The sequence below is a fragment of the Protomyctophum bolini genome, assembly GCF_963924005.1.
Source record: "Protomyctophum bolini genome assembly, chromosome: 1".
NCBI lineage: Eukaryota > Metazoa > Chordata > Actinopteri > Myctophiformes > Myctophidae > Protomyctophum > Protomyctophum bolini.
Genome location: NC_137862.1, coordinates 22,391,259 through 22,404,519, shown reverse-complemented (window position 1 = coordinate 22,404,519; position 13,261 = coordinate 22,391,259). Strand labels below are relative to the sequence as shown.

At 42.5% G+C, this 13,261-nt stretch overlaps 1 protein-coding gene across 1 annotated transcript in view; it reads right to left on the bottom strand.

Moving 5' to 3' along the window:
- tent4b (terminal nucleotidyltransferase 4B) overlaps positions 1–12,999 on the bottom strand; it is a 58,774-nt gene extending 45,775 nt beyond the window's left edge. The window contains exon 1 of the mRNA XM_080766711.1: positions 11,948–12,999. Coding sequence (XP_080622837.1) covers positions 11,948–12,591 — 644 coding nt within the window. The 5' untranslated portion in view covers positions 12,592–12,999. The remainder of the gene's footprint in view (positions 1–11,947) is intronic.
- Positions 13,000–13,261: the final 262 nt, after the last annotated feature.

The window sequence follows — 13,261 nt, the reverse complement described above, 5'->3', positions numbered from 1 at the left end:
CTGACAAACACAAAAAAACTAATAAAAACAAAGCTTTGATGACTAAAAGTATGGCTAAAACATATTGAAAAATTTGTCAACAAATAAAATCTAGACTAAAATATTAATGAGGGATTAGTGAAGAACGAAGTTATTTTGATATGATATTGAGTTGCATTAACCGCCGATGCCGTTTCTCCCACGTTTCTGTTGTCTCCTATAGCCGCTTTATGTATCTTTGAAACATCTCAAACGGCGGCGCGGCTCTCCGTGAACGGAGGGTATGTACATCTGCATCCCATGGAGAGTGGAATAACCACTCTCGGGCTACCGTCGGCCAAAATTCAGAAACGGTAACCGAGGGTTCCGAAAGAGGCTACTATTTTCCTTGACGTGAAAAATGTGGGAACCACTGGTTTAAACAACATTAGGAAGCAAGCCAAATAAGCAACTACACTTTAGAAACAAGCCCAAAAACCAGAAACTAAGCCAAAGGTCGCTTATAATAGGCAGACATGGCAACACTGGCCGTGACAACAGAATAGGAAGTGTGGAGGAAGTGAAGCACACACAAAGGAGCCCCAGTAAGCTCCTTGGGAAACAGGTGGATACTTTTACTCCACTACATCTCAGAGACAAATATTGTACTTTTACTCCACTACAATTATTTGACCACTAAAGTTACTATTTCATTTTAAGATTAAGCTCACAATATGTTGCATCGTGATTCGTGATACATTGTGTGGGCCTGTAGATCTGCTATTTTCCAAATATTGTGTAATATAAGTGAAAACTTGTGAAACAGGACATTCCGCATAATCAGTAGTACTTTCTACTTCTACTTTTGTACTTTGTAACAGAGTCTTTATATGCTGCAGTATTGATACTTTTACTTAAAACCCATTTTGGCTGGGAACCCCTTTTGGTGTTAGCATTATGTTATGCTTTAGCTATTGAAAAATAGCAGATCTACAAGCTCATAGCGCGCCACCGAGTGGCACGCTACGAGCTTGTAGGCCTGCTATTTTTGAAAAATCGACTGACAAAACATAGCTTTTTCAGAAAACTGTCAGGATGTAGAAGATATTTTTTTTATCTGATCTCAGGTCAAAATGGGTTAAGATCACACCTTTCCATTTGACCAAAGGACAGACTATCCAAGCAAGCACTAGACATCCCCTCAAGCAGCCAGTTTGACAATGCAGCCGTCTCAATTGTCCTGTATGCTAGTGTGCAGCTTTGCCACTGAACACCACTGTGACTTGCAGCTTAGTTAACAATCTAGACACACAGTAACTTACTATCGAAAGCTAAAGGCTGAACAGGATGAAATAAATGTCTTGTCATGTTGCATAGCACCATTATCCTGTATGTAAATTGCTGGTGATCTTGGGTTAATCATTAAATGTGGGGTTGTCACTGTGACTGCAGTAGCTCCAGTAGCACATGGCAGTCCTCAGATTCAAAGGCTCGTACTCGGAAATAGTGTTTCAGAGTTCTTACTAAAAGGGTCACTCTGTTGAACCCAGCGAACCCGCTCGCTTAAAAGGCCCCTTGGTCGAACAGAAGCCGTCTATAAATACTGCAGTCCGTCCAGGCGAAGGACAGAAATAAAACGGTGTGCAGTAGCAGCTAGCAAGCAGGCACGCATGCAGGCCCGGTGTTCCAAAGCGTGTCCCAAAACACAGGCACCTTCAAACCCGCGTCATCTGTGAGGCATCCCCATTCACTACCGCTGCACTTCTCACACACTCTGGCTGGCTTTTTCCCACAACAAACAGCTGTATTATGTGTCAATATAACCTACGGTATTGTTGGTCTAATGGTGCATGTGCATTACTAAGAACCCAGGTTGTACTACTGAAAGAAAACACCCCACAAAACACTTCTGTACTAAAGATTGAATATACCCACATAATCTACATCCATCCGGGACTGGGCTAATGGACCGCAACTACAATACATATTCTGCATGGCTATGATCTTATATATCTGCTAGTTTCACCAAATGTTCTCCTGTTTAAGCACAATGTTAGCCTTTAATGACATGCCCAAATAGGTATGATACGCATGCAGTTAAATGGAAAGGTGAAAATTCAACTTCCTCTCTATCTACTATACAAGTGAAAAGGTGTACCCATACTCATTCTTTCTGCTCTATCTCCGACCGAACCACACTTTCACCACACATCTCTATATGCAAAATAAATTCGGAACGCTCCCCGAACTGACATAGGCTATTTTTTAGCCGTTCAAGTGTCTTATTTACTCTATTAAATATTACTTTTATGAAACATTCCTACACGGAACACGGAATCACTGCTGCCCCAACACGGTCAGAAACAAGCCCAACCAGCCCACAAACAAGCCCTTTAAACCACGCTACTTACATACACTACAACTCGCTTACAATTCGCAAACCTGGCAACACCCTGCCTCTTACGTCACCAGCTCTGTTGCCAACTACGTTCACTTAATGGGGCCAGTCTTTCACAGTGACACACATGTTACATGAACCACGCGCCCGGGATGGTTTCTACCCCTCAATGTCGTATTTGCTGCGCCCTTCTAATGCTGCGCCACGCCTACTCTACACTCACTGCTTGCAGCAGCAGCACTCGCTGGGAGCTGGGTCTGCAGGCGACCCTCGCGCAGGACATTGATGAGAGACAGAAGGAACAGGAGAGATTATACGATCGCTATTTCGCTTATTCCATCTAAATCTCTTTATTTACAAAAAAAATGACTCGACGATTCCCTTAGTTACATCAACATTGTTCTTTGACATTAATCGGATTGTGCCAACATATCACCCTTACACCGATCACTTTGCCTATTTTCGCCACACAGCCAATTTACTTCCGCGAGCGGCCGGGCCATTCCGCCCATGCGAATGCATGGAGAAAAAAAAGAGACGAAAATCCAGCTGTATCGGAGCAGTGCCACACACACACACAGTCAGTCACACACACACACACACACACACACACAGAGAGGAGTTGACAAGTGAGAGAACGAGACGGCTGTTGCGTTTCACCATGGCCAGTGCTGTTGTAGACAGCGACGACGATGATACACGGAAATAAGTGTGGAAAAGAAAACGAGCAGACATCACAAAGAAATCGATCTGTCCAACGACGATGGTACAAAGACAACAACACAGCCAACTATATTCTTATACAGAAAAGCTCTCAGCTAATTCGCCCCGTGCAAAACAATTAACGCACGGAGTTGCGGTCTGCATAGCTGCAGACATGCGACCACTATCAGTGGTGGAAAACGCTGGCTTTCAATATTTAATGAGAGTTGCAGAACAGCAGAACCACGTTACAAAATGCCATGCAGGTCACACATGTTTTCACTCCTAAAATGTATCAAACTAATAATACATGTGAAACGTTGCCCGTTAAAATCGTTTTGTCTAAAAGATCGTCAAATATATGGCCGTTAGTACTGTTAATTCAACATCCGGTGAGGGGAGGATACGGATTGTGTATGGAAATCAGCGCATACAGTGGGTGGGCTTTAGACCGGATGTAAGCCACATCCACTAAATGTACACTAAATAGAAATAGTATAAAATACTGCATAAAATGGTGTAGCCTACTGCAGCTATTTATAACCAGGTAGTGTATAAGTGAAATTGAACACTTAAATTAGTATTTAATACTTGAACTAACAACAGATGGGTCTATATACTATTTGACTTTTTTTTTTTTCTTTCTTTTACTTACTTAGAGCTTAACAAGAATGTTACAAGTCATCTCATCTTCAAGAAACATTTAAAAAATGTTAGGGCATCAAACCCAAAGTTGTTAAACCTTTTATTATTCTCATTCTGATTTGTTATTTATAGAAAATACATGTGACTTATTGGGAAACAAGTGTTTTTCTTTACAAACCAAGATATTGGCCTAAATTATAATGAATATAGCCCTCAATGCTGAAAAAGAAGGTTTTAAAAAAATAGATTGAAAAAATTTAATCGAACATCGAAGCAAATCGTGAGCTTCAAATCGAAAATTGAATTGAATCGTGGACTAGGCGAATCGTGATAGCGAATCGAACATCGAATCGAATCGTGAGCTGCAAATCGAAAATTGAATTGAATCGTGGACTAGGCGAATCGTGACAGCCCTAATGTATACATACGCCTGCACGCGCACACACACGCACATGCACGCCTGTAAGGCCCCCCCCACACACACACACACACACACACACACCAACATGCGATTCATTAAATAACTATTTCTCCGCACGCGCGCACACAACATTATTCACGTGAAGCCTACAGGGAATTACCGACGGAATGTATATACACACACACACACACACACACACACTCCCGGCTCACACGCTTAGAATTTATAGATGCGCGATTACATAACAGCTGGGCGTCATTATAGCGAGCCTTAACATGTTGACTACACTACACTACACATAATAACTAATAACCCGTTTTCAGCTTAAAGCAATTATATTTCATTGAAGCAACTCCTTAGCATTGTTTTCATACCATGGATGTGATAAGAAAATGTATCAAACATAAGGGAAATATTAAATAGTATCGGGTGTACCAGTTTGGGCTTTTCTTTTTTTTCAATGGGGCAATACATTGATTAAACAAACGTTTGATTGATTGAGTTGTACAATTTTATACAACCCTAAACTACTTTTAGAATACACTACACAATACAATACAATTTTAGAACATATAATATTGGCCAATATGTCAAATATGTAAATATTACATATAATGGCATTGAATGGAAGCGGACCATTTGTAACACATGTTACAAATGACCCGCTTTTGCAAGTTTTCTTTGCAGTTGCTTACAGACCAGAATGAATGTGAATTCCGTCTAAACACGATGCAAACTAATGAAGAACATAAGCATGAACACATCCATGTGGATTTTTATTCACCAACACCAAAGACAAAAATTGTAGCACACATATACTCCAGGTGTAAAATTATACGCATTTTGAAGGTAAACACTTCAAACTTCCTTGCTGTACACATACTGACGCGATGGCGTCATGGTGGCGTTGACCAATCAAGAGATAACGTCCATGTTACAACCGTGAAGCGTTACAACCTTGGCGGCTCTCCCCTACATTTGTTACTAACATTAGGTTGTGGCGAAGTAGAAACGTGGCGAGCAGATAGTGTGTTTTGGACAAACAGGCTAGGTATTGGTGTTGATTTGGGTCAACTGGACAAACAGCGTGGTGTTGTTTTGTGTCTGTGTTTGTGTTGGAGCACCTCAGTGTGGCCGTACAGGTCATGTGCAACCTCTTCCACAGAGAGATGGAGACACTAAATCTCAGCTGGACAAACATGTTGGCACGCATGCATCGCTGCCTTGCATGCTGTGTGCTACTGTTGAGTCTGTCACTTACTTTGACTGATTTATGGCATTGTCTTTCTGTTAAAATCCAACTATGTTAATTTAAGAAATCTGGCCATATAGGTCATTGTTTATTCTCTGTGCACACGTGTAGCCTATTGTATGTCAGACTGTATGTCTGTCCCAGTCACAATCCTTTAGTAATTAGGCTGTGGAAATATTCAGGACAAAACAATGGTACATTTCCAATAACCCATCCGTTACTACATGTGGAGTCAACTCCCGCCATTTATTTCTTCCCATAGTGCGTGGCGAAGTAGCTCTGGGATGAGTGCGCGCGAAGCGCGTACGAAATTCTAGTACTCTATAACTAACAAAGATGTCATACATTTCTATGACAATGTGTTCTACATTATCATACTGTATGTTGTACATTCCTTAGGGCCCATTTAAAAGAGGATACAGGGGTGTGAAGTGTCATGTGACATTGTTGTCTTTACAGCTACCAGGAAGGGTATATCCTGACATCATGGAGGGGGGGTGAGGAGGGGTACAACACAGTACACACTGTCCTTTTTTCCCTAACCCTTAAAAAAAGGAGGTCAACCGCAAACTGAGCATGAGGTGTCAATGTCTCTCAGATGTCTAATCCATTAATATTTCATCAATGAACTGCAGGGTGGGCAACCCTATCTACACATCACTGCTGGCAGACCAGCACACTTTATTTTGACCATAGTTTATTTTGTGAAGTTAAAAGTTTTTTTATTAAAGTTATATATATTTAATAACCTGGCAGGTCACTGAATTAGGGGTGCAATAGTCAAACAAACAAACTAATTTAAAACAAAATAGCAGATTTGTGAGCTCAACATGTCACTAGGCAACTCAATGCGAGTATATACTACAGCTACCGGTATATACTATTTAGTCAATTATAAAAAAAACATTAAACTTTTTTACGTCAATGTGTTACTGTTGATATATACTGTATAAAACACGCTAATAATATAGTCAACCGTTGCAGGCAGTCCTACACTGCATCGGTCGGTTCCTTTTCCCTTGATGCAGAACATGATGAAAATAGCTGCTAATAACTGAAATGTTTATAAGATTACAGGTTAATAAAGAACACGTTACACAAACCATCTCAAATGTGATATTCCTTCATCATGCCATAGCATAGTACACACTGTCAATGAAAGTAAAAGGAACAATCCAAGAAATAAGATGATCATTGTGAATGCTATGTATGTAGCTTTGCTGACTACATTGGTCTGGACTCTGGTGGCTCGAGGATTCCCATTGGTACGGGAGCGAGGGGGGTTGAACACATTCCTGTCTGGCAGCACATGGGAAGGCTAGGTTACAGAGAGACACTCACACGTGCTATTCAAAGAGCCTACAGTCCAAAGGGCCCAGCGTGCACTGCAGACAGACCTCGTCACCTCATAGGTTTACACAGCTTGGCTGACAGCCAGACAGCCAACAGAGAATGAGAGAGAGAGAGTGGAGACAAAATAATAAGAGACTGAGGGAGAGAAAATGCAAAATGAGAGTACACACAGAGAAAAAGAGAGCCCTCAAAGTCTGCCAAAATGTTTAACCACCTGAACTCCAGTCATGCCTATTCTGGGGGGGGGGGGGGGGGGGGCATTTGCCAAAAATAGCAGATTTACAAGCTAAAACACATTGCTATGTGACACATTTTGAGCTTGAACATCAAAACCTAGTTGTATGAAACTAGGGTAAGAAACTAGGGTAAAAAAACAAAAATTGGAGGTCCAGTCAGTGGGGTGCACAGCCAGAAGAGAGAGAAAGAGCAGCCCCCCGCCCCCACACACACACACACACACACACTCACACACACACGTGGTTCCGATGCCGTCAGACAGAGTTATCACAAAAGTGCCATGACAGTCACTTCATGAAAGCCATGAGCCAGCATCGCATGTCAGCCACACACGTTTCCTTATCCTATGAGTGCTGCTGCTGGGACATTTCAACACTGGTCTATGCCAGAAGAACTACTGGTGCTCCTGGCTGAGCAACAGCGTTTACACTTTAAACATTATACCATGAAGATTATTGTCACTGTCGGGAAGAAACCTTGTATATCTCCATATTTATGTAGATCGGCTATTTTCCACCCGACAGCAACGATATGAGGATAACCGGGTGTTAAGTGTCCATGTAAAAGAGCATGCACACACACACGTCAGGTCAATGTATTTTATGAGCTTTATTTTGAGAGTGGGACTATTGCAGATTGTATACAAAGTAACACGGTTATTTCATTTTCACAGTGGGAATCTAAAACTAAAACGGACATCTAAGTTTGAATCCACTTTGAAAGTAGATTTCTTTTTGGACAAAGGTATCTAACCAGTAACAAGAGCCTCTATGAATAAACAGAAGAAAGCCAGGGTTCAAAGGAGAAGGAATACGCCACACAGCTGTCATAACTTACAGTGACATTCTGTTCCCATATAGAGAAGAAAAGCTGAGGGGAAAAATGCTTTGCATGACTGTAAACGAGGTGGAAGCACTCCCTTAGGAGCTCCACGTCTGATTGGACAGAGTCTGAATGACATCATAAAGAAGGAGCGCTGGTTTCTTTCCCAGATGGGCTGGGTTTGTTTTGAGGGGGAGGGCTAGGTGCCGTGCAGCATGTCAACACTGGTTCGCTTCCACCGAGAGGCGGGCCTCCGCTTGCCTATTTGGACGTTCTGGGCTGAGCCACTGTTGTTCAAAAGAAGGGCCACGGGCTGCTCACACAAACATGGGACACGAATCAATCTCCATGGGCAGAAGACGGGGCCTCCCTCCACTCTGACAGCCAACCTCGCAGGACCAAGTTCACTTTCCCCAAGGAAAAGCTACTTTACTCTTTACTTCCTCTACTACCTTCGCCCCTTTTCACTTCCTGCTGCAAAGGTTTTGTATTCTAGTTCTGTAGCGAAAGAGCAAATGAAAGACAATCCCTATACCCTACGTGACTTTCTGTAAGCTTGAGTATAAACGATTTGTCGGTTAAATCGTACTGGAAAGGAAAATACATTTGGATGGTAATCACGTTCCCATTAGCTTCCCTCTCCCAGCATGCGTCTCAGATAACAAGGCAGTGAAATGTTCCTCCTTCCATGAACCTGAGATTAAAAACAAGTGAAAAATACTTTCAAGAACAGCGGGCTGTGAGTTCTCATGGACGTATTGGATAATGGTCTGGACTCTGAGTCTGGATAGCAGTCAGTATAGAAAAGTATCAGTATCGTAAAGTCAGTATAGTAAAGCAAAGCTGCTGTGCTGAGCATTAATAGCTGGTACTAGTGAATATCAAGGAGAAAGACATGAGGGCCCACTAGTTGTAGTGCCTAACTGATCTGATCATCAGGGCTCTATGACCCCTTTTCCACCGGTTGGTTCCCAATGGGAACCGGTTCCGTTAATTTTCCTTAATCCATGAAATTGGAACGTTAATTATGAATTGAGTGTGCAAAACCATACCTATATTAGATTGTTAGCACCATGAAACTTACCCAGTTGATTATTTACATGAAGACAGTGATTTATTGTATTACATTTCTTATTTTTAAATATATAATAATATGCAACAAAATCTGAAAAAGCTACTACTGTGTGAATCATACATTAATTTACTTATATTGATCCTATAAACAATTTAATATAGGTAAAATGGACTAAGAACCAAAAAGAACTGAACCGGTTCCCATTGGGAACCAACCGGTGGAAAAGGGGTCTATGTGCTTCATGTTGTGGTATTAGTGGACATAATCACTGAGGAATGTCCTTATGCAAACACAGGCCTTCAATATTACTATAAATGAGGATAAGCCAAGACTAGTACGCTCTAGGCTCAGTACATTGCTTGCCTGCACTTGTTAGGCAGAAAGGGTGTGCAAAACAATTATGAAGGAAAATCTACACATCCAACAGCTAAAGGGCCTTTAAACCAAGCCCCACACATATGAAGATACAGTATGAGGGTTATAATGGCACGGTGGTGTGGTTGTGGTGGTGGGCGGGGGCATGAACCAACGACAAGTTAATTAATACACAGCCTGTACATTATTTACAGTATTGTACATGCAGCTGAGGTGAATGTGATTACAGTGATTGTGATATCAGACATGATGTCCTGTAGAAAAGCTCATAAACAGACATAAAACTAGACCACACTCACTGACACTAAGAGTAGGCAAGTCCAAGATGATAAGATAAAGTTGTTTGTGGAATATTAACATTTTCCTAGGGGGAAAAAAAGTTTAGCAGGCTAAAAATGGGCCCCAGAATGTGGGACATTATCGTCAAGTTCATGAAAATGGGGTGTGTCAGAAGGCATCAAATAGTTGAGTAGCTCATGAGCTGGGATTGAAATTGTATATGAACATTAAAGGAGTAGTTCACCCAAAACATTTACTTATTTTCTATCAATTACACACCCCATGAAGCCTTTCATTTATGGAGATTTTTTTGTGATTACTAAGCCAATAATTGCATTTCTAAGCCAATAATGATGATGATCTGGAGACTACGGCAGTCATCAAATTATTGGCTTAGGAATGCGACAAAAATTAATTTAAGGATTCATGGGTTGTGAAATTGTGGTGTCGCTGCAAGCAACACAAGTTACAACTGTTAATATCTTACAACTTACAGGGTAAAGTTTGGCTGGGTGCACATTCGTTTTTTTTATATTTAACATTTAAAACTTAAGTGATAAAACTCCGTATTCCTTCATGCTTTCACCGAGAACCTCAATTAACAGTTTAAAAAAATCCACCTTACTGTGGGCTTGCATGCATGCTTGATTATTACTTTGAAATAATTTGCAGTTTTCAAAATATATAACTTCAAGCGACCAATGCAATGTCAATGGCCATGGCCAATTAAAAGGGTAGCAACAAGAAGAAGTCTATATCTTTTACAATGCTCTTGTAAACCAGATTGGGGAGCCATATTGCTCAAAATTATGCTGAATTCAGAGATTTTGGAATAGTTGTCTGGCTACGCGAGACTACTTATGCCAGGATTCGATCCCACGACATTCAGAGAGACAAGTGCTTTTCTTATTGAGCTACCTAGACACAAGAAACACGGTAGATTAACATTCGTGCAATTTTTACTCTGTCGCTTTTGTTTTGTGTATTTCTAATGTTTGAAGAAAAAGCAGATCTACAATGTGACAGGTTATGAGCTTGTAGATCTGTCTATTTTCTGAAAATGTGAGTACTTTTAGTTTGGTAATAAATAAAATGTTTGTACCTCCCACACCACATTACATACCCCTCCCTCTCTGTCATACTTTGACTATTCAAAAAATTCTGAACTACAATGTTATGCGGTGTGAGGCTGTGAGCTTGTACATCTGCTATTTTGGAAAGAGCTTGATAATCATCATGCAGAAAGACAAACGGGTTCCATCCAACTATTTCACCTGTGACCTGCCTCTGGCTCTGCTCATTTAATTCAAGTAACAATACTGTTGTGGCCTTGGGACATTATCACATATCCTATTAAAGTAAGGTATTCCAACATGTTCACTTGAAAGTAAAAAGTGAGAGCGCTTAACTTCACAGTAGATTATCACTCATGGAATGTCTTCAAATGTGTCTTAAAAACACTATTAATATTCACTGGGTTATCATTTTGTTGCTTGAATAACCAGATGACATAATTATCTTGGTACTTCTAGTAATCACGGTGGGGACCAAATCAAGGAAGGGCATTCTAGTACTGATGTAATGTCTTGGCTGTGACATAAGGCATGCTCATATCTTACATCCTATTTTTATTCTTCGACTTCTAGAAGAGAAATCATGGGCTGAGAGGACACATGTTGGACAGCAAACCCAGGCAGTGTACAAGCCGTGTACATTCCATCACTAGGGTCAGCTAGAAGCTGAAACACTAGTGGTCACCACATTGACTAAAACGTCACACTACTCCAGCACGTTGTGAAGGAGGGCTCAGCGCCAATGACATTGCACTGGCAAGCCAAATATGGACGTGCATGTGGCCTAACTAGTGGAGTGACTGGAGTACTCACTATTTGTCCTACACTTTGCTATTAAAGTTTATACAAATACGTCACACCGAGGTGTGAAGCTGGATGTATGTTCTGAAATGTACACAGTCAAATACTGAGTGTTTATCGATCCATATTTATATTTGTACCTCTGAGTGTACATTTTGTACAATGAGTTAGGTTTTTACTGTGTGGACCAAACACATGCCTATGTGTGAAAGCACATTTGAGGCGTTTTAAAAGGGAATGTTTGAGTAGCTCTGACTTCGATCAAGCTTCTTTTGGAGCAGTGGTTCTCAACCCATAGGGGTCCTTGAGGAACTTCAAAAGGGTCCCCAGCAAAATGAAGTTAATATACTAATATAGCAGCATCAAAATCAGTTTACCGGTAAGCCCTTGCTTTACATTTTAACACCACAAACCGTGTTATGGGGCTCCCTGTCACACATTTACAGATGGGGGTCCGCGAGCCGCGGCCACTTGGACATTTGTTGTAAAAAAGTTTGAAAACCAGTGTTCAGTGCACTGACTTTCAAACAGACATTTCATGTCAGCAGATCCTTACCCCACTATCCCATCTGAGTAGTTCCTGGCTTTCCACGGGGTGCCGATGTAGGAGGCGTAGCCGGAGATCAGGCTGCTGTTGAAGCCAAACGTGCTGGCCTTATTGTCCCTTTTCCTTTTGTTGGGGTGCTGCTGTCCCCCCGCAATGTCCGACGATGACACCCCCCTCCAGACCACCGCGACCCCACCACCATGGCCATGCTGAAGTCCCCCTCCTCCGCCTCGGTGGTGGAGGTTGTGGTTGTTGTTGGCTTCCAGCGGTATGTAGTCTCGCTGCTGCTTCAGCTGCTCCACGACCACCTCGCCGTTGTCCCCCATCGAGCCCCCCGGCGTCGACATCCCCTGACACCGCCTGGAGGAGGCTTCACTGTGGCTGCTGCCGGTAGAGTTGACAGCTCCGTGTTTGCTGCTGCTACTGCTGCCAAAGGAGGATGAGGAGGTGATGGAGGGGGTAACCGAAGATGTCCCGTTGATGTTGGACTTCAGGCCAGACTGAGAAGAACCAGAACCACCGGAGGAGGACGTGTAGTTGTTGTTGTTCACATGCAGATAGCCTAGCCCCTGTGTGGTCTCCCAGATCTGCATCCACAGGTTGTTAGCAGGTCCCCGTTGTTCTGGCTGGAACCAGGCGATCCTCGGATCCATCAACGAACCAAAAACCAAGCCGAACCAGGCTGGCTGGGGCCAATGAGGCAAGGCAACACCACACCGCCGCCCCCGGGCGGGCAGGGCAACGCTGCTGCTAGCGGCGAAGATAGCCCAAGCTAGCCTCGTTAGCCTAACCTAGCCTGATAATGCTAGAGCTAAAGGATCTGTGTATGTGTGCGTGTGTGAGCCCCGTTACTTATTCAGGAGAATGGGATGCTGCTGGCTGAATTAAACGACCGATCCCTGGAAATAATAAGTAGACCCCGATGTCCGATAAACCGAGGAGGCTGTTAGAAGGATGTTATGTTGAGGAAGGGGTAAGATCCAGAAGTACATACAAATAAGAGACTTGAGAGGTAGAAAACGTGTTGTCCGCGGCGGCTCAGTGGCTGTGTGAGCGTGGAGGAGCTACTGACCCTGACTCCTCCTGATCACACGGTCGGGTCCATCCCTCAATGGCGGAGCACGAGCAGCACCACACGACCCGCACTGCGCAGGCGCATCAACCAATAGGAAAAAAATATTTAAAAAAAATTGCTCAGCCAGAGCCAATGCCATAGCGACAGAGTTACAACTCTTGTCGTAACTTTACTCTATGGCCCTGCGCAGGAAAATAGCAGATCCGCAAGCTCACAAAGAAGAAAGCGCAGTCTATGATTGAGGTGTT